Here is a 23,109-nt window from a genome sequence, read left to right on the forward strand (position 1 = left end):
CGCCACCCTAAGTCCTGAAGCTATTGTGACCAATGTAAGAGACCCGATCATTCCTTCAAAGTGAATATTATAGATATATTTCCAATCTCAATACAATTGAGAAATCACATATGCCTACGATAGAATTTCTTCTACCAATTGGTGATTTACTTCTACCAAAGACTTTCGTCAATTAATACATTTTGTAATACTACTATGCATATGATTTATTTTAACAGAGCTACCAACCAATATTCTATGCAGCATCAAGGAGAAACAGAATACCACACTTAAGTATACATACAAGTTAAATGGCAGCAACGATATATTTGTGTGTGCACTGAGTCCACCTCGAACTCTTTTATTTAGGAATAACAACTAATTGAGTGAGCGGAGCGAAAGTTCTGGCCCGAGGGGGAGATGTACGTGGCCAAAATGTTTTTGGTTAGTTTATGTCTATTCTCATCTCTTCTCTTCGTCTCCATTGTCTCCCTCTCCACGCCCTTTCAATCTCTCCCTCTCTTCTCTCCCCTCTCCACTCCTCCCTCTCCACGCCTTTCAATTCTCCGCTCACTCCCCCGCTGCTATGCAATATACTAGTTAATGTTGCAGTAGCTCCATTGACAGACCTTAGAATTTTCTTGACGGAGGGCCATGAAAATAGGACCCGACTAAGAGCATTCCCAATGCAAGTCAATATTTTCCTCGTCTTAAATTATCACCTCCACGTAGGCATTATTTCCCCTTCTTATGTGAAATTGCCCAATGCAAAGGTGAATATTAAGGTGAATTTTAGATTCGAACGGGCGTTTTTAGATTCCGCTCGGACGAATGAAAAATTAAAAAAAACTCGGACGGAATGAAACATCATGCGAGGCCCGAGATGAAACATCCCGTCCCGAAAAAAAAAGACGGAAAAAGTCGAAAAATCATGCGAGACGGAATGAAACATTCCGACCGAAAAAAAAAACCCAATTTTTTAAAGAAACACAGTAGACGGAATCTAACATCCCGTCCGAAATTCATAAGTCAGCCACTATCTCAGTGGAAAGTTTCACCCTGGGAATAACTTGGGAAAATAGTCACCATCTTTTTCATCTCTGCATTGGGCACTAGTTTTGAACCAAAAGGAGGTGAAAATTTTCACATCCCCCTCTTTTTCACCTGCATTCATCCCCAATGCAAGTGAAAATAATCCCCCTCTTATCACTGCCACCTCAGCACTTATTCACCATCTTTTCACCGTTTTGGTGAAAAACAAGGTGAAGTTGTGCAATGCAAAGGTGAATAAAATATCTTGGATGGGATGTTAGATTCCGTCATGAGGTTTTTTTATGGATAGAACCAAAACACATGGCCCAGCAAAAAAAAAAACGTCCGAAGTCGACTGTGATTGGTTGATAAAAATAAAATAACAACTCAAACTCTCTTTCTATCTCTTCTCTCCTGTTTTCTCTCTCTAAACCCGGATGGTTTCGACGATGGATGGTTTTTCTTTGGGCCATGGTGTAGTTGCCCCTTTTTTTATCCAAACGGAATGTAACATCCCTTCCGGTATTTTGTCTGAAGGTTAAAAAAACCGAAAAAACACGCGAGACAGAATGAAACATTCCGTTTGAAAAAAACACACGAGACGGAATCCAACATCCCGTCCGAAGTTAACAAATTAGCCACTATCTCGGTGAAAGGTTTCATTGGGGACTAAAATCACCAGCTTTTCACCTATGCATTGCACAACCATTTTCCAACAAAACTGGTCACAAACCCCCTTATTCACATGCATTGCAAATGCTCTAATGAAATCTTAAATTTCGACTTTAGTCAATGTTTCAAGAGGTCAAACTTTCAGTTTCCGACAAAAACGACATTTTCACTGAAATTTTGCCAACATAAACCCTCTCTGTTTTTCTTAAACCTCAAAGTGAGAGAAAAAAAAAATGTCTTCTTCTGTTGTTACTTCATTAACAAAAAGTTTCAACACAGTTCCTTCTGCAGCTATTCCATCAATTCTAGACTGCATTTTAGCATCAACTGGTCTTTCTTCTTCTTCCCTTTTCGACTCGCTTCTAGACAACTTCTCCACTCATATAAAGGTACAAGTTTATGTCCCAATACGTTATATATTAGTTTATTTATAGTGATATGTTGCAGTTTATTTATTTATTAATTTGTGTTATGAGTCAGAATTTTTTTGAGGAGGATCATGGGAAAATGGATTCAGCTCAATGTGGATATATATCGTCTTTTACAAATGCACTATGTTACCTTTTAAACAAGTCTGGTGAGTTTTTTTTTGTTGCTTTACCCGGCACGAGAAAATATAAAAGGTGCAAATTGTTTGAATGCTGTGAATTTGGCATTAGGGGATGTGTTTGACTTTTCCTTCAACTATCACTGCAGGGACTCAACCTAGTGATTTACAGTCATTTATTTGGAGAGCTTTTATTCCAGTGATGAAGATTGTAAATGCAAATGAGCACGAATTGCTTGGCCTGGTAAAGTTTGATTTTTAAATGCTTTACATTGACGACTCTTTATTTGTTCTAGTGATGTTTCCCCTGCCTTTTTCTGGATCATTTATATGCTTTCGTTTCTAGATTGCAGAACAAATCTCTGATGTTGTAACCAAGTCTAATACATGGGAGGTCATAGGAGCGAGTTTGGTACCCTTTACTTTGAGGTCGGTTGGTCTTTGTATAGGCATGCATCAAAATGAAGAGTCAGCTATTTATCAGTGGAGTGGACATTCAGTCATAGGTGGGGAAGGTATCTTGTTAAATGGGTTGGATGAGGATAAAGAGCCAATGTCACCTTTGTATGATACTTTACCACTGGCTATTTCTTGCCATATTTTGACCTCCCTACTTGTTGCTTCCTTAAGGCATTGTCAAGCCCTGCGGAGTCCTCTAGAACAAACAGTGTTAGTTGGGTGTTCTGCAGAAAACTTTTTTAGAAATTTGCTATGGGATGTCTGCGGAATGGCTATTCGAATGCTTTTGCAGTGTCCAGAACATAGATCCTGTACGATTCACCTCCTCCTTCCATTTGTTTTGAGAACATTTGCTTGTCATACTTCATTTCAAGTCTCAGTACACCGGCAAAAACATGTACTCTCTGGGTAAGAGGTCTAACCTATTTGAGTCTAATTTTATATGCATTATCACTGGGATGTGCTTAGTTAGTCGACTAAGCTTCTCATTGTTTAATTTCAACAGGGATTCTTTCTCCAGAAATATTTGGGACTGTTGTCGAGCACTGTTTACTCTAGGATCTCTTGAACGCAGAGATGCATATAGTGTGCTCTCTTTGTACTTGTCTATTTTCTTTCGTGAAGAAGGATGTGAAGTTATCGGTGTGTGTAATGGAGCACCAGATTTCGATATAAGAGCTGAACAAGGATTTTGGGATGAAATCAAGAGAGGCTTGGTATGCTTCAGTTCACTTGTTCATTCTCGTGACATCTCTTTGATTTGCTGATAGAATTAAAACTCAGAATTATGTTTTCCATACTGACTATTTTCCTATATAAGAAGTGTGAGAGAAGGCCAAAATCAATCAAGCTTTTCTCTCTGTTTTGTCTCCAACCTTTCTTCTTCATTAGCAATAATATAGTTTTACTACTATTTTTGTTATTTGTGTGATAAAGTGTTTTTTCTTACACATTGTAGGTTAATAAGATGATATTGTGATCGTGTCAGTTCTTGTTTAACTGTATAGGTCAATAAGGAGGTTTTTGTGAGAAAACAATCATTGGATATGCTGAAAATGTCATTGTTAAAACATGATGGAACTCAAAGAGATGCTGTTGTTTCAGAGAAGGATTTAGATGAAAACTATTCAACATCCATTGGTTCGACGAGGAGGGGACAATGGGCTGAAAAGGAGGCCAAATCCTTGGGTGTGGGACAAATATGCAATTTGACTGATACCTGTTCAAATGGTCAACAAAAGTGGGATGCGTTCATACTTCTATATGAAATGCTTGAAGAATATGGTACCCACTTAGTTGAAGCCGCTTGGAATCACCAGGTCAGTTCTTTGATTCCATGTACTCCATCTCTAAATTATCATATTATTCAGACTTATGAAGCTATTGGAAATCTAGAAATATGGCATCTTTTTCCTCATTTACTGTATGCCAGTAACTAAGAATGCTAACAGGTAATATGTTGGGATCAGCTCTATTGTATGACCATTTGTGATTTGATTTAGAATTCATTTTCTCCTTTATGATGGTGAAAACAAAGAAGACTATATTTCTCTTCAAAATTTCGAATAGTCGAATGTGTCTAGTTATAACCAAAACATGACATAGTTTGGTTATTTTCTAGTTATAACTTACAACTATAACTGATGCATCCAAGGTACACTTGTGATGCTCGGTATTTTTTTTCTTCTTTTTTTGGAAGATTGAACTGTTTATCATCCTTTGTCAATCAGTTATTACTGTGTTGTTAATCTCAATGATTTAGAGTGCTGTTTGACTAGCCTCTGACCATATGGATATTTGCTGAATTTTGTGGTACAACGTAGTATCTTTTTCAGTAAAATATTGTCCTTGGATTTTTGCTGATGGATGCGACATTTAGCTTTCTTTTGTGGGTTCCTTTCTCTTGTACTGCTGAGTGTAGAAAGTGGTCATGGTGTTAGACTTTTAGTAGACAAAGGTTGCATGTGGGTAATTTGATTGCCCTATAATTTGCTTAGTTACTATCATGGACTTAGCAGCCCGACCACTATTTTGTAAGAAGAAATGGGCTTGACTATGTAAGAACCTATGTTTAAGTGACTGTCTATCGGGAATGGATATGTGGACATTTTTGGACCATGGAAAACTATGTAAACATCTCGCTCAAAAGATGAACTTTGAAAATGAATTGAGAATTGATTTTTCGGTGGAAAAGATAGTCCCATCATGGAATTCATGCCTAAGAAAAATCAGCTCATTTGTTTTCCAGATATCAATGTTACTTCACATACCTTGTCTGCAACGTTCTGGTAATGCCATTGGAGGCGTTCATCAAAGTCAAATGGAGACTCTAGAGGAAATGTTTAGCTGGCTAGCAATCCTATGGGAGAGAGCCCTTTGCCACGACAATCCTCAAGGTATTCAATTACTCACAATCAATGTCATTTATTGCTATGCTCTGCTATGAACAGGGGTATTTTTCTCTCCCCTATCATCAAAAAACTATGCCTAATTTCTAAAGCAGTTATTTTGTTACTAATGTACATAATTTTTTCTTTTTACTGCAGTAAGGTGCTTGATCATGCAGTCATTTTTGAGCGTCGAGTGGAAGAATCATGGGAATTGTGCAGAAATAGTTCCTGAAAGTTTTATATTTGGTCCGTTTATACAAGGGTTGAACGACACTGTGCATCACAGAGAATTTGGTTAGTCTATCTCCAAATTGCTCTTCTTTTTGGCCTAGATAATGCAAGGAGGGTTACTGTCATGTCCTGCAAAAAAGAATTTGTAGATTATGAACGTATTAACAGTACTTGGAACTTAATTACCTACCATTTTGGTTTTATACTCAACGTTGCATTACTGGTCTAGTAAAACTTGATACTATCCATTACGCATCTCTTAAAATCTTGTTTTGTCGACTCTGTTTTCAGTATTTGTTATTTTGTGCTGTTATAGGTGTGAAAGGATTTTATTCATCAAAAACAATTGAAGGTGCAACCACTTTCGTATCCCATTTTTGTAAGCACTTCCATTTGAGGTAAACCTGTGAACTCTTTGTTCATTTTTGTACTTTATATGTTTGGTTTTTTTAATTAAACAGATATTCTATCCCTTTTCGATCTTTCAAAAATCAATACTACTTGTATTAACTTTTTCTGATAATTTCAATTGCTTAATTCTCTTTATCCCCCTATGTTGTGTTGCATATTTATATTTTTCTAGGTTTAAAAATGATATATCCTTGAGTGTGGAAGCAAGATTTAATAGCGAAACATCAAAGAGAATCACATATGTCGAAAGATTTAATGGCAGCCGTGAGTTACTCAAACATTCTTTCAAGTCTATTGATTGACTTCTGCTGTTGGACCTTCTCCACATTGAATGTGTATCAACGGCTGTTTATTGATTGCTGCTGTTGGTTGTCCTAGGTTTTCCTGTTTCACGTGCTCAATTATATGCACTACATCAAAAATTAGTGAATTGTTAATCAATTTGTTCCATTGACTTTCAAAATTTGTAGATATTGCAGCAGAGGGAACAAATTTTCGTTTCTTTTCTATGATATTGCAATAGTTAATCAAAGTGAGACTTTTGAAAAGAACCAAAAAGTGCCTTTTCCTTTCTTCTATCTTTTTTAAGAAGCTAGTGTACTTTCTAAACTGTAAGGGGTAAGACGCCATTGAATTGATTAGAAGTAGCACGTAATTGAATGTAATGTGATAGTTGGTGGATCACCAACACCCAAAGTACATGATCAGACTTTCTAGAAGTGTGTGTTATTTTCACCCATTGTAAAAGAAATTCACAAAACAAAGAAATTAACATTAACCAGAGATAGTCTATGTGGATAGTATTGGAATCTACTAACTGTTAGTTCCATGACAGGAAAGGAACTTCTTTAGTATTTGTGTGAATTCACAGATAACTTTACAGTTTAACTCATAATTGCCTAAAAACAAGAGAGCGATCATAAAAATTCACTTCTCCTTAAAGAAATTTACAGTGGCAAACTTGGGAACCACCTGTGTGAGTATTCCCTAATCCCGACAATTGGGGAATAAACACTTGGTGCATTGTCATCCCTTTTGGGCTAGGTGCCTTTCCAGCATACCCCTGGGTGCTATCTTCCAAATCCTTAAGAGCAAGTCCAATGGGGACATGCTAAAAGGGTATGTTAAAAGGGTGCCACATCAGAAATTTGGCCCTTTTAGCTTGCAAGCCAAATTTGGCATGCTAAAAGCTTGCAAATCATTCCAATGGGTGTTTTTTATTTCGAAGTGCTAAATTGATAGGGACAGCACAATTTCTGCTGTCCGTCCATTAAAATGTACACTCAAATGCAAATTTATGGCACAAATGGCACATTTTCTGCCGTCCATTAGAATTTGACACATGGACGGCATAAATTGTGTCGTCCGTCTCCCTGAACTTATTTTGGCAGCTGCTAGACAAGGCTACAAATTTAGCTGGGTTTATCACACCAGCCAAATTTAGAACCCATCTAACAGCCCCATTGGAACGGTTATGTTGTGTTTGGGGTGCTATATGGCCTTTAGCAGCCCATATAACACCCCCATTGGACCTGTCCCCAGCTTGTATACCCTTTAGGGTCCCCAAATGAGGTGATTTGTTCTTCACTTTCATTTTTCATTAATATTGATTGCTGCAATCATCTTTAATAAGATGAAATCTCCCGTTTACTATTTTATTGCCTAAAAGAGTAAGTGCATGATCGGTGGTCCATTTTTTTAATCAACTTAGGATACTAGCAATGTAGATTTCATCTTAATGTTGGTGCTTTTTTGGTACTTGGTAGTCTTCCCTTAGTAATACTAAGTAAATGGTGGATAACATTCAGTGTTTTAATATGTTAGCAGGGAAAGGATAGCATTTATGTGCAGCCTAGCATCTCTTGTCAAACAAGAGTCTTTTGGGCGTGCTGGACTGATGGCTCTGTCTGCTTGTATTGCTTCGGCTGCTTGCGGAGTGCAATGGTGTGAAGTTTGTTCCAGTGATGTGGAACACCAAATATCTTTTGAAGCAAGTTTATTGTGCAATAGCAAGACAGATTTACTGGATATTCTGAGACTTCTTATCCAGAGTTGCAAGCAACACTTCAATCTAAATTATCGTCATCAAGGTATTGACTAGTGCTTACAATTGTTATAATAGTTCAGTTACGGCTAAGGATGAAAGTAACTTGGAAAAATGGTGTTGTTATGGCTTTCAGTTTGTGAAAATGTAGTTGAGGCTGCTTCATCAGTGATATGTACCTCTGATGTGCCTCTTGAGACACTTATGCACTTCATTTCAGTAGTTCCCCGGAAATATACGGATTATGACGGTATGCACAATAGCATTTGATAATCCAGTTTTGATTTACTGATTTTGGTTATATGTTTTTTTCTGCCTTGTCATAACCCTTGTTCTTCATAATACAATACGTTGCAAAATCATATTAGTTCATGTGTTTTATATTGTGAAATCTAGGTCCTTTGAGAGGAAAAGTACAGAATTGGTTTTCTAAGTGCAGTCAGACACTGCAGCATTCTGAATCCTTCAGTACCAGAGAGCATGTTTTGCATAGTCTTTGTGCTTTTCCTAAAAGGTACACCGAATATCATCATTCACCAGAAGCGTTTGTTACTTATGATGATGGCGACTTACAAGCTTGGGAGTTTGAGGCTCAGAGATGGGCAAGAGTGCTTTTGCTTGTCATTACAACGAAACACCATCTTGAATTGATTTGTGAGGTCTGTGGCTCTAAGCTTCAGTTCTACTTTCTACCTTTTTTTTAATAAGAAAAAATAAACATTTTGTTATATTGATAAAAACTAAAAATAATTAGTTCACGAATGAAAGAGCAAATTATAATGCATGAGGGGGTTTAGGATCCCAAATTCCCAACTTGGCTAACAGCCTAGCACCTCTTAATGCAGTATTACTTTGTTGTAAAAGTAATGAATATTTATCATGCATTTAGAGTTGATCGTTCCCGACTCCCCTCGCATGTTGGTTGGATCTTTCATACCCATTACGCATAGTGTTAAAAGAAAAAACAAAGACAGAAGGGGAAGAGGACAGAAAAGGAAGTCAATTAATTATTTAATTGTAGTTGATATGCACTTCGTTTTGTTGGAGTCAGAGATTGACCAGATCACCCCCGAGTATGAGTCTCCATGCTTTGGTAGATTTCGCTAAAAGAAGTTTTTGACTTTTGTTATGAACCTTCTTTTGCAGTTTCTTCAGGATTGTGGCATTAATATCTGCAAACAGAATAAGTTTATGGAGTGGCTTCCTCAGAAATTTCTTATTCTCAACTCAAGTTTGGTCCAAGAGCTTCAGATCATGCATATGAAATCTATCGGTTGTGGTATTAAAGTAAGAAGCAACATGAAATCTCACATGTTGGACAGACCAGCTCGACTGGGTTCATTAGACGCTTCTATTATCTTCGAGAAGTTCACATTTACTTTTCTCTTTATATTGGTATAGACCCGTAGTGCCCATATTTCTTTTTTTCCCTATCAACTGTTTTTTGGGTGCATAGCCGACTCGATTTCCATTTATGTTTTTGATATGCAAGGAGGAGCTTGTCTCATATGCCAAATCAATTTGTTCAGCATTCTGGTCCTGTCCCAATCTGGATTCAAGTTTACCATCATCTGTAAGGGGAAAGCTTGGAGGTCCAAGTCAAAGAAGGTTGGCTTCTAGTACTACCAGTGCCGTTTCGGAAGCTGTATGCCTCTTGTATTTTCTTTTAATTATCCTCTCGAGTAATACGGTTTACTGTTTAAACAAGATATACTATGTTACATGGGCAAACCCTATTTTATATTTAATCTGTGCTATGTTCTGTGCTGGACACAGCACACACAAATTATTATATGTAATATACCTCAGTTTTTGGTATTTTTCTGCGTCAGACACGTTGCGTGTCGCATACGGACACATCCATGTGAATGTAACGTCGAAGATATACTATTCTTTAAATTCCTTTTCATGCTCTGTTTGAGTATCCATAAAGGGGTATGTATATTCATAAGTTGTATAATCATTGCACATCTTAGATAAGTTTAAATATAAATTCTCCGCACCAATTGAGTTTTCCTCAAATAGTTCATTTGTTTTCTTACTGTAAAATATTTCACTCTGTGAAACTTTCTTTTCATTTTTTTATCTCAATCCATCGATTTATCCATCAAAGCCTATAACTTATACTGAAGCCCACCCAGTTTACTTTTACTTTGTACCTCTAATTTTTTGGTTTGCTAAACAGATATTATCCATGAAAACCGTTGCTTCTGTAGCATCTTGGTGTACACGGTTTAAAAGAGATGATGATTCCCTTGATTTGATTTTTACTTTCTTGTGGAGTTTCTCTCACAAGGTTATTCTGTCAAAACACTTTGACTTAGATTCAGAGGTATGACTTAAATTCTAATTCCAAATATGGGTGCTATGTGATAGTCTGATAGATTATTTTCTGAAATATGACACTTTGCTTGAAATGCGCCAGAACAGACTGGAGCAGAAATCTGTCTAGCAGCGTATGAAGCTTTAGTCCCTGTATTAAAAGCAGTGGCCTCTTCCATGACTCCAAAAATATTCGATTTAGTGATGGCCAGTGACAGATCACTGATGCCAAAAGCTGAAGATCGACATTGGCTAGAGACATTGATTATTTGTTTTCTTGAAAACATCAATGAACTTCTTGCAGTTGGAATGTTAGCAAGGAGCCGGAGGGCTATTTTGATGAATTGGAAGGTGAGTTAAAGTGTATGATTTTTCACCCACAACTGGTTCCAATATGGAACAGGAAACGTCTGTATTTTCTTACCTACTCGTGGGAAAATCCTGAATTTTCAAGAAGAATAAGTTAATAAAAAAATGTGATAATAATTATAGTATCCTTTGGAACCGTTAACATGTAATGTGCTTATAAAGTTTTAGTTGTATGTGCAATAACCAATGGTTAAAGGAAATTACAAGCTTTTATTACTTTAGTGCGCGAAGGACAACTAACAAGTATTATTTTGATGCAGTGGCTTTGTTTAAATTCTCTATTGTCAATTCTTTGTTGGATGATGGAAAATGAAGTTCACCCTGACAATGCTGCTACCTTCGTTTCAACCACTTCATTGAACTGCATATTTTCTGATCTCATTGGAAGGTGAGGAAAAAGATAAATAATCATTTTTGTCTATTTTGTGACGGAATTACGGAAATATAACTGTTGCATATTAATTTCTGGACTAGAGTTTATATAAGTAATTTTGTCCAATTTCACCCACATACTTGTTTTCTTTTAAGCAAAAGCATATATGAACTGATGGCTTGAATCATCCTTTTGAATTTTTGGTACTGAATTAGTTCTCTCCAAATGACTTGCAGCCTAGAGAATGCAAATGAAAGTTCTGTTTTGCCTATGTTGATATCTGTCAGAATGGTTATGGGGTTATATGCCTCGGAAAGGCTGGGTCCCATTGTTTTCTCATCTGATGGCATGAAAACTGAGGTTTGCTCCAACTACTTATATCGATCGGTTGCACCAATTGATACCTCCCCACTGCAAGGTTTTCTTGCTTTTCAAACATATGTTTGTACATCTTTTCGTTCATGGTTAACATATATATAGTCACAATATGGACAGTAACTGATCAATGGAGTAGCTTGGAGTTTTATGACTCTAGGTTCAAACCTTGATTGGATAATCACTTGAAAGTTGGATCTTAATGGATTAGAGTAAACCTTGTGATCTAGTAAGTACTGTTCAACATTATAGCAGGGGATAGGGATACTTGACAGACCAATACTGCTCCTATATATTACTCGATATGAAGTCACTTTTTGTTTAAATGTTGAATAGGTTCTCCTTTTTGTTAATTAAAATTAATGTTATTGAGCACAAACTATGCTCAAATGAGTTTAGGTTAATTTGTGTGATTGTGACCAAGTTTTTTAGGAGATATGTAATCTCGTGTTATATCTCAGAGCCATTCAAAACATAAAATAAAATCTCTAAAACATTTATGGGATTTATGGACAAACCTCTAAAATATTTGGGAGTAAGATGTTGGTGACAGTGGGGATTGAAAAGCCAAATTAGATGTTCTGCATGATTTATCTTGTATATTACAATCAGTACTGGTAGATTGGAGCTTATTTTTCACGAGATTGATAAAAAGGTGGCATAATTCATGTGTGCATGATCGCATAAGTTTGAATGATATTATGGTTTGTCTTTATTGTACAGATGATGTGGGATCTGGTACGCTCATCTTGGATATTGCATGTCAGCTGCAAAAAGCGTAAAGTTGCACATATTGCTGCGCTTTTATCCTCTGTATTGCATTTTTCTGTTTTCTGTGATGATAGGATGCACGAAACTGCAGAAAACACCCAAGGTCCTTGTAAGTGGGTGAGTGGAAATTACAATTTACTTAGGTGGGAATAGGTCCTTTGCTTTACTAGTGGGTCCAAAAAATGTGAATATTCTCTGGAATTCTTTTAACAACAAATTCTGGAAAATTTTGTGGTAATTCATGTAAATAACTTAGGAACATAGTAACAAGCATGATAAAGTTTGATATCGAATCATGATGAGTAGTTAACTGGTTATATAGTTTAGTGTCGAAGATTTGTCCTTTTCCACCGAGTTATAAACAATAGAAATGTAATTCTAAAAATCCTTATTATTTTCTTAATGTGACTCAACTTCTTTCTTGCAGTTCATAGAAAAGATTATTGAGGAGGCCACAAAAAGTCCCCGCACAATTCGTCTTGCAGCTTTGCATCTTACAGGGTTGTGGCTCATGTATCCCAGAACAATTAGATATTACGTTAAAGAGCTGAAGTTGCTTTCGCTTCACGGTTCTGGTACTTGGATCCTTTTCCAGAGAATTCCTCTTCTGAATTTGATTCTTCTTGCTCTATTCTCTCATTAGTCTTGGATATTTAGCATCAGTTTGTTATTTTGACAAATTGCCCAGCAATGCCAAGTTCCTCAACATTGTGTTTTCCACTTTCTTATGTCAAAGTTTTCCTTAAAACAGTGGCTTTTGATGAGGATTTCGAAGCTGAATTAGCTGAAAGTCATGATGCAAGAACAGAAGTATCATTGCTGGCTAAAGGCTCGGACATTGAGCTAACTGAAGTAGGTTATTTAATTTATTAGTTACGGTTTGGTATGCCAGTATTCGTTCAACCATGCATATTCGTCTTTTTTGCATGCTACCTTCTATGGCTGCACCTTTAATAGAATTTTCATTACAATTATGTGATGTTATGTATGTACTCTTTTACAGTAAAAAAAACCTATCAAGGAATTGCATTATTTTGTAAAATGTCAATTTAGACCATTAACAAATAACCACAAACAAAATGAAAAATATAAAAAGTTTTAAACAGAAACAGAAAAGAACATTTTGAGTATACATTGACGCTCTAGATTCCTTTTTGGTTTGCTTTGTAGAAAAGATTCTAACGTTCTGTTGTCCTTCCTGTTAGGCATTTATGAACACCGAATTGTATGCGCGTGTTTCTGTCGCTGTACTCTTTCACGAGCTAGCAAATCGGGCTGATAGATTGGGATCTGTAAAGGAAAATGAAGACCGCCATGCTGCACTCCATGCCGGAAAATCTTTCCTGTTGGAGCTTCTTGATTCTGTGGTATGAACTCTTTTTAGCTGCACCAAAGTAATTTATTTTCTGTCCTGTGCCATAATTTGGGAAGACATTGTTTGGATTTTCAAAGGTATAAACTATATCCTCCATCTACATAAATCTTCCCGAGAAGACATTGAAAGAAAAATATACGATTTTCCATGTTAATTGGTCCGTTTTAGACTTTTAGTTATATTCTTTTCCTCTTAATTTATCTGTTTTATGCTTCATATTTTTCTACTTGCATGTGTCAGTGGAACTTTATTTATTTAGTTTTTCAAGAGATGCCTCATGAACGTTAGTGTGTTACACTTGCTCAAGTACTATTGGTGATCCCTAGTTCCCTTTAGGTTGTAGATTATTGGTGCAACCGAATCCCAAAGTTTCTTGCATGATTCCCTATACTTGCCTATTCATGGGATTAGAAACCTAAATGCTCAGCTGACTTCAGGAGAGAGTTGGGTCTACATCAATGAGAAAAAAGGAAAATGCTAATACAAAAACAGAGAATATGAAAATGAAAAATGAAAAATGGTCAGTGAAACAGGGAATATTAAGTAAACATATAAGTAAAGATTTTTTTTATCTTCCTTTGTGATATAGTTCAACACATTTACTTGAAGTACTACAAAACTTAAAAGATTATGTAGATAAAATAATAGGATCTGTTAAGGTGAGACAATATAAATGTAATACAGTGTACTTTGTGTATATGCAGTCTAGAGGTTTTTCGTTCCAAGGCCCAAAATATCGCCGATATATCCGATATATCATTTTTTTAGTACACTGACATGGATATATTTGATATATATCCACCGAATATTGAAATCCTTTTTTTTCCTATATATATCAGAATTTCCGATATAACGATATATATATCGACCGATATATACGATATATACAATATAAATTGTTGACTGACCGATATATTGACGATATTTCCGATATATCGACATACAAAACAAAATTTTGACTGGTCAACAAAAAAAGAGATATCTCCGATATATCCGATATATATCGGTTTTTGGGTACACTGAAATATTCACCGAATTTGATATTTTGGGCCTTGTTTTGTTCTACCTGGGTAGTAAAACATCAAACCACTTGGGAGGTTACTTTTGAGTGTTTGTTTAGAGTTTTATTAGTACAGATTTTGAGCATATCAACTTACTTTTTGTCTCCAGTTTTCTTAGAACTGAAATCTGATGCATATCACCACTTCAGGTTAATGACAAAGATCTTGCAAAGGAGTTGTACAAGAAGTATAGTGGGGTGAAGACTTTTGCCATGTTATTTTATACGCCGTGTTTTGTCATTAGTTGCTTTTCACTTCTTAACTTTTGCAGGATATCTAATACTTTTCTTGTGGTAATAGATCCATAGAAGAAAAGTTCGTGCGTGGCAAATGATATGTATATTATCAAGGTTTGTTGATGAAGACATAGTTCAGCAAGTAACAGCGAGCTTGCACATAACTATATATGTACGAACAGGTAGAACACAATCTATTTTATTTTAAAAGTTGAACGGCAACTCATCTGGTTGCTCCATTTTCTTTGTAGAGAAACAACATGCCATCTATTCGACAGTACTTGGAAACGTTTGCTATCCAAATTTACCTCAAGTTTCCATCATTGGTAAGTAATTCTTTTTCAATTCTCTACTTTCTAGTTTGATATATTTTGTTTTACAAATGAAAAGGGCAAGACAAGGGCAATGTTTTGGTCATAACAGAAAATGGTGTACTTGTTTGGTTTCTTATTGTTGGAAATTTCCGCTACGTATAAGATATAAATAATATTTGCTCAAGGCAATAAATGGGAAAAGTCGAAGAATGGAAGAAGTTTATGTTTCATTCGTTGCGAAGTTGTCATATAAATATTCCTGGTTATGAACGCCACTCTTGTAGATTTTGGCACTTCATGACTGTGGGTTCAAGTTCTATTATGGAAATTAGTGTTTCATACTTGCAACTGGATTGGTGGCACAATTTGGGTGTAGCTGTTGTTGATGGGGATTTAACGCTTGCTACTGAGTACTATCGCATTAATCATTAACATATCATTTGTATCAGTGGCAAAATAATGTTAAAAAAACTGTGAAAATCAAATTTTGTACTGCTACTATGAGTCTATGGCTCGTGTTTCCTCTGGGTTTGTTGTTCTATTAATAAATCTTTCTTGATAAAGAACATTAAAGCCAGTGCGTGGCAACTCTTGACAAAGTAACTGGTTTCTGGTACTAATTCCGAATGAATTCCCATGCCTGTTTTATCCTAAGCCCTTTGGTACTTGTAATCAATGCTTGGTGAAATTGATATACGGATGAATGATTTCTACGAAGTACCTAGAAAAAGTAATGCATCAGTCCTACCATCTTAAAAAGGAATGACTAACAATTGACCCATAAAGAGCAAAAACTTCCCTGACTAATATCACCCTAATCGATTTTATTGACAGGTCAAGGAGCAATTGAGTCCTATTTTCCAAGATCACAATATGAGGCCTCAGGTAAAGCTACTGTTTATGACTGTAGTCATCTTCAGCTTTAAAATTCATTTTGGTATCACTTGCAGGCACTCTCCTCATACGTATTCATAGCAGCCAATGTCATTCTCCATACAACTGAGGAGATTGTTCGCTTCAGGCATTTGAATGAGCTGCTTCCACCTATATCTCCTTTATTAACATCTCATCATCACAGCTTGCGTGGATTTGCTCAGGTGAAATTGAAGTTTATAGAAATTTCCTGTTTGTCTCTTTTCCTAGAGTACTTTCCAATTTTTTATTATTTAGCTATGTATTGTTCCTTGTTGGTTCTCTCTGCAGTTACTTGTGTATCAAGTTCTGTCCAAGATGTTCCCTGCCTTGGATTGTGATGGTTCTCACATACTGTCTTTGGAGACGAGGTGTTTTAAGGATTTGAAATCTTACTTGGCAAAGAACTCTGATTGTGCAAGGTACTAATATCTCTCCTGCTTGAGTTGACCAACTGATTGTTCATAAGAGATGCTAATAAGTAATAACTAAGCATCCTCTCAGAGACTATAGCAAGATTGATGCCTCAGACCTTTCTTCATTTAATTATTAATTAATTAATTTTTAACTCTGTTTTTTTGCCTATCTTCATTCAAGTCAGAGGAATACTGGATTGAAACCTTTTTTTTGGAAGATACATCAATTTCCAAAAATGATTACAAAACCCTATAGCAATAGGCCCTAGCAAGATACTAAAGGTGCAACCTACTGCTTACAAAGATACAAACTTACACCCACATACACCACAAGACAACTTTTAGTGGACAACTATAAACAATAATTCAGCATTGAAGCTATGGGTGTGAACATGGATGGAGACGGGGGGGGAGTTGCCCCCCCAAATATTTCTAAAAACTAAGAAATTACACTACAATCACCACAAAAATTCCTAAATCTATAAGGTTTTGCCCCTCCAAAAAATTTCAGGATAGTGCACTACTGCCCCCTCATTTCCCTTGCCCCCCCTAACCCAAATTCCTGGCTCCGTCCCTGGGTGTGAAAGACAACTTTTGAGAACTATAGGGGTTGGACTCAACAGTATGGGATTAGGGATGTATGGGCATTCATGCCTCTGTTCCCAAGATTATGCGCTGGAAAGGAAACCACTACTCGTGTTCCCAAGATGCAATGCATTAAGGAACAAAGAAAATATCTGAGGAACGATGGTACAGAAGTAATTACCCAGTTTTCTTTGACATTGACATAGTACATACTAGATAGAAAAGAAAACAGGAACCTGAGTGTACAGGGTTTCTTGACGTTGTCCTGCTAAAACTTGATTTTGAGCTGAAGCAATGTTGGATATTATGAATGACTGTGGTGGGAGAGGCCATACAGTGTGTATGGTGCTGATACAGTGTGCACTATATCTACTTGTAGAATGCTTTTCATTTTCTTAAAAATTAATAATTTCAAACTGGTCAGGAGGATAAGTGATTTCTAGTGCCGTACTTCAATTACTAATGTTTCTGATGAATATAATCAAAGAAGCAGCATTGGTCCAAATATTTCTCTGGGCACAAGCTATCTTGTATAGGAAGTACTTGTAACCAATATAAAAAGGAATAAAAGGAAGTGCACACGTGAAAATAGCATTTACTTTTTTTTATATTCAACGAAGGTTTTTATTATTCTTGTTAGTAGCGCCTTTGTTTGTTCTGTTTTGTTCAGATTAAGGGCATCAATGCAAGGTTTTCTTGATGCATTTGATCCCATTGCATTTGCTACTCCAATTGGAATTTTCACTGCTCGTGATGAGGTCAGCATTGATTTGGATCTGTGTTGTATTATTGCATTTGTCTGGTTTCCTTGTTTCATTTGTCATTTGGTATATGATATATCACTTCTTTACTGTTGAAGGGGTTCGAGTTTGAATGTGTTCCAACATCCCTCATGGAGCAAGTGAACTTGTTTTTAAATGTAAGCATTGGCTAATTTTTATCCCCTGCGTAAGTTATGGTGCATATCTCATCATTCAGCATTGCAGGAAGTTAGGGAAGACCTCAGATGCTCTATGGCGAAGGATATGGTTACTATCAAGAATGAGAGTTTAATTATTGGAGACAATTTTAATGGTACGAATGCATCAACAACGGCCAATAAAGAAGCATTACCTTCTCAGGTTCCTAAAGAAATATCTTTGGATTTTCAAAAGAAAATTACACTGTCCAACCATGAGAGGCACTACGATGATGTTACTGGCGAACAGCTTGCAGGTATGTATCAGCCTTGAAGAATTTTTTTATAAAATATGAAAGCCATGACTTCAAGCAATCATGAGAATGTAAAACGAAAAATCTAATTCCTTTTACGTTTTGTGTGATTCCATCTTGTTATCAAAGTTTGTGGTGTCCCTATTGAATTGAGTATTTTTTCTTTTGGGAGCAAGCGGAACTGAATGGATTAAATCAGAGCTTTTCTTATGATTACGCCCAGCAGCCCGCATCGCATTACCAAAAGTAGGGATATGGAGAGCTACTTTAGAGTCGTGTGGTTTAGGTTGGGTTGACTTCTAATGTAGTGTATGTGTTAAGATGTTAGTCCCACATGGGATATGTTAAGCCTTGCATAAAAATATATAAGTTCCTAGCCTCTCCACTTATAACCAATTGCTTTTCAGTTGGATGTCCATCTTTTACAGTATGGAATGCAGCTTCTGTTAGGACATTAGGAGAAGACACTTGATATTTTTAAAATGTTTTCTTCAACGAATTGACGGGGAGAGAAGAAAAGAAATTGTAGAGAATTAGGACAAAAGGTCATCTAATGTTCAGTTATCAGTTATTAACGTGGCTCCTGTGCTGTCTTGTGATTGTGGTTAGTTGTATGAAGAAAATGTCTGTCACTATAATTATCATTATTATTTTGTGTGTGGAATTCCAGTCTATGAATGTACAAGGTTTGAAGTGTGCCTAGCCCCAAATGACCTTAAGATAATCGGAGTATGTGGTTGTTGGCATTGTCAATCAATAGTGTAAATTCTTGTGGTTGATTATACTTTTATTTAGGGGTGCCATTTTTTCCCGAAATTCTAATTTTTCCGAATTCCGATCCATTTTTTTTGGATTTGGCATCAATATTACTAGTCGATTTCGAAAATTCAATTCGGATCGGATGATTTATGAAATTCCAATTTTCCAATTTTTTCCGATTTGAATCCGCCGATGCATATCCGATCGGATTTTGCGAATGATTATTTTGGAATTACATACAAATGTAATTAGAATTGTTTTAATATAACCCCACTTGTTTTTTGCCCATTCACAGAGGATTAACTTGCATTAATCAATATATAGTATAAACAAACTAAAAACCCTAGAATTAGTATTTATTGTGCAAGTTATAAAATAGATTTAATATTAAAATATTTGAATTTTAAATAATTTCCAATTTTTATCCGAATTATCTGATTTCCGAATTTCCCGATTATTTTTTTTGAATTCTGATTTTCATCCGATTATCTGATTTCTGAAAATTCCGAAAAAAATCAGATAAGATCGGATTCGGCACAACATATTATATTCTGAAAAATCCGAAACCGAAAACCATATTCTGATCCGATCCGACCGAAACACATCCCTATTTTTTTGTTTGGAAATATTTAGAGGGTCAAGGCAGACCCACACCGGTTAAATTAAAAGACCCTAGCCCGAAGGCTCATCAACCCCGGAGGGACACACTAGCCCGAAGGCTTACATTGCCCGAAAGCTCATCAACCCCAAAGGGAACCTAGCCCGAAGGCTTTCGCCGATGCACCATTTTGAGTAGACCCAACCGCCTCCACCTTGTCCATAAAGACTTGCTTTCACTCCTTAGTCCACCGATCATAGCAACACCTTTGTTACTAGCCCGAAGATTCACCTAACTCAAAGGCCTATCACATAATTATACAAGAAAGAAATCTCAACTAATACTTGGTGGGATTCGAACTTGCAACCTCTCCCATGAGGAGAGGGGTACACAACCAATTGAGCTAGAAACTCTTGTGTAAAAATTTGTTATGCATGGATTCGAACCTTGGTTGATCTGGCTTCAAGACCATTACACTGCTGATAATTTTGTTATTATGCCTCCCAGATGAAATTTGTATGATAACATGAATAGTTCAGTATGAGACTTTGACTTCCAATACTTCCTGATTAAATCACTTCAGTATAGGGAGCACTTCTAACTATAATTTAAAAGGGACCTTACACGTAAACAGTCACCCTCTTCCATTTCTGTAGTTGGGTGTGTTAGGTGCCTGGACTGAATTGTGATTAGTCCCACATCTGGTAGCAAAGAAGCTACACTCCAATTAATAAGGTGGGCTCCCACCATTAATAGCATTGAGGTCTTTTGAGTTAAAGCCACTCACCATAGATGAGACCCAGTTGTGCTTGGGCTCAGTGGTGGCTAAGGTTGGAGACAGTATTGGGCTAGGGTGAGAGATTTGTGAAGGCACCATGTTGTGTGTGGGCTTTTAGGCTTGTCTGCGGTTTGGCCTGACAAGTGGTATCATAGCCGATGGTTCGGTCCAAGGTAGAGATTATTAGGTGAGTGGACCGAACTATGATTAGTCCCACATAAGGTAGCAAAGAAGCTACACTACTCCAATTAATTAAATTGAGCTCTCACCCTAAATAGCGTCGAGGCCTTTTGAGTTAAAACCCCACGCCATAGCTCAGCGGTGACAAAGGTTGGGAACAATATTTGGTGGTGGCTTTGGTTGGGGACAATATTGGGCTAAGGTGAGATCCGTGAGGGCACCATGTTGTGGGCCCTAAGCTTGGCTGTGGTCAGGCCTGACAAGGGGAACTTTTCTTCTAGATAAAAAAGGATTGTCCAAACTTGTTATGGAAGATGGTAGGCATGTTTTTTTTTGAAGTTTTAACTGCAATGAAATTATCTTTTCCAGAGTTGGAGAAAGAAGATCAACTTCTTAATCAAGTGTTGCAAGCAAGATGTTTAATTGCAGGAAAAAATGAGAGCAAGTCGACAAGATTTTATCCTTGTTGCTTCCCTGCTTGATCGCATACCCAATCTTGCCGGATTAGCGCGAACTTGTGAGGTCTGCTAGGCAATGCACATACTTTTCTCATACTTTGACTGATTGATAATTCTTATTGATGTTTTTTACTTATTTTGTTGCGCATGTTTTATTTTCCTATTTTCCTCCTTGCAGGTATTTAAGGCATCAGGCTTAGCGGTTGCTGATGCAAGCATTGTAAATGACAAACAGTTCCAGCTCATCAGGTCAGTCATGTTTGTGTTCTATACTTGTGAGTATATAGGCTAACAAGCCTTGATGCCCTGGCACATATTTACAATCAGTTGTAGGCATGTGATTCAAGCTAAGAGCGCTAAGCCAGGCAAATCTTAGACAAGTAGCCCACACTGGTAGGATGTTTCATCTGCATGGCAGGTCAGGGATAGTTGGGGAAACGAGGAGAGGGATTCATGGAATACCCCCAGCTGCACCTAAATTTCTATTTCAGAAATTAGTACCCAACTTATAAATTCCATCCATATCTCGTTGTTTTTTTTTTCAGTGGTAATCCCTATAGCTTTGCCATTTTTCATTTCCTGATTATGCCTGCCTTCTCTTGCCAGTGTGACAGCAGAAAAGTGGGTACCATTAATTGAGGTTCCAGTCAGCACCATAAAAGTTTTCTTAAGGAAGAAGAAGCAAGAAGGGTATTCCATCTTGGGTTTAGAGCAAACTGCAAATAGCGTACCCCTTGATCAGTATGCATTCCCGAAAAAGATGGTACACCCCCTGTAACTAATAGAAATTTTAGTTCAGTTTTACTGGTCCTCTTTGTTTTTGTTTTCTTCTTTGTCATTATATACTAGGGAGAAGTTATATTACAGTTACGTAAGGATGAGAAGAAGAATACCTTGATCCTTTTTTCTTAGGTCAGATCAAAGGTTATTGCTGAACGAAAAACCAAAACTCAAGGTTATTGCATGCTCACTACTGTTCTATAGTGTTTGAACTTCATTTGACTGATTAGTTTCTGCAGTTTCCTTTACAACTTCTTGATATTATTCTGTTTTTCTTTTCGCATGCATGTAAAATAGAGTCCAATAGTGGATTAGGAAAGTTTAAGAGGATCGACTTTGATCTTTCATGTTTCATTGTCTCAAGAACCAATTTCTAGCCGAAGCACACATGTAGATATTATTAGAGAGATTACTTTCCTAAGATTGATATTTACCATATATACACGTGAAATGTTTTCCTTGGTTTGAAAAGTATCTTGAAGCCATTTGTGCGAGATATATCCCAAGTTTGCCAACTTTGAAGCCTTTTGCTTCATCTGTTGCAGGTTTTGGTTCTTGGCCGTGAGAAAGAGGGAATACCTGTGGATATAATCCATATCCTGGATGCGTGCATTGAGATTCCTCAATTAGGAGTGGTGAGGTCACTGAATGTTCATGTCAGTGGTGCTATTGCTCTATGGGAATATACTCGACAGCAAAGATTACTACAGTCCTGAGCTACCTCGTATTTTATTATATTGTTTCAAGTTCCTGAAGCTGCAAAGTTCCTGAAGTCGGGGGTTCTTGTGTAGATTCTGGAAGAAGACAGAAACTCTGAATCCCTTCAATATAGTACCCATTTGTTTCTTCAGTCTCGTGAAAGGACTATAGACTGAGAATTTTGTTATGTTTGCTGGAAGCCAGTAATAGACTCCTTTTAGTTCAACATGTACTCTATGTTGTAGATTCGATTTGTAATTGTTCTGTAGCATTAACTAGCAGCAACAACAGCAGTGTTACAAACTTCATAATTACAAGGATCCTGAACTTTTTGTCCTATTATCAAGCTTGGCATCTCCAAGTTAACTCTATGATCCTTGTTCAAAATACCAATAACGTCCTCAAATAATTGTTATTGCATGTCCATTTCTTCTCAATGTATGATTAATTCACTGAATCAGTTGGTCATGGATAATACTAATGCCAATTTTCTTGCTGAATCACCACAATTTCCTTCTCGATTGGATCTGACCGACCCATTTATATAACAACAAGTATGCAAATCTTGCTATGCATCGGTTTTTTAAAGTCTTGAAATTTGTCCCTCGAGATCGATAGTTAGTATGGTTTCTTTGGATTATAATTGTAAATTGTAATTGTAATTATATAGGAGAGATTCATCTCTTTATTTTTTTAAAACAAAATGAGAGATAATTATGTTATTTAAGTGATATTAGAGAGATTCTTTTAAATTATGAATAATAAAAAAAT

At 36.6% G+C, this 23,109-nt stretch overlaps 1 protein-coding gene across 1 annotated transcript; it reads left to right on the forward strand.

The window, feature by feature from the left end:
• Positions 1-1,872: 1,872 nt before the first annotated feature.
• LOC147491061 (tRNA/rRNA methyltransferase (SpoU) family protein) lies at positions 1,873-22,677 on the forward strand. Its single transcript, XM_086565399.1, is given in 36 exon segments — positions 1,873-2,072; positions 2,164-2,260; positions 2,380-2,474; positions 2,577-3,097; positions 3,195-3,405; positions 3,697-4,008; positions 4,938-5,085; positions 5,236-5,373; positions 5,627-5,708; positions 7,549-7,811; positions 7,902-8,015; positions 8,162-8,424; positions 8,912-9,160; positions 9,258-9,410; positions 9,951-10,097; positions 10,196-10,438; positions 10,717-10,844; positions 11,066-11,189; positions 11,928-12,092; positions 12,403-12,550; positions 12,727-12,827; positions 13,181-13,342; positions 14,561-14,608; positions 14,712-14,819; positions 14,899-14,973; positions 15,796-15,846; positions 15,912-16,058; positions 16,165-16,295; positions 17,545-17,632; positions 17,734-17,793; positions 17,861-18,089; positions 20,771-20,829; positions 20,831-20,923; positions 21,038-21,108; positions 21,466-21,622; positions 22,185-22,677. Coding segments are annotated over 36 exon segments (5,508 nt in total). The 5' UTR covers positions 1,873-1,916; the 3' UTR covers positions 22,356-22,677.
• Positions 22,678-23,109: the final 432 nt, after the last annotated feature.

The sequence above is a fragment of the Coptis chinensis genome, chromosome 6, assembly GCF_015680905.1.
Source record: "Coptis chinensis isolate HL-2020 chromosome 6, ASM1568090v1, whole genome shotgun sequence".
Lineage (NCBI taxonomy): Eukaryota > Viridiplantae > Streptophyta > Magnoliopsida > Ranunculales > Ranunculaceae > Coptis > Coptis chinensis.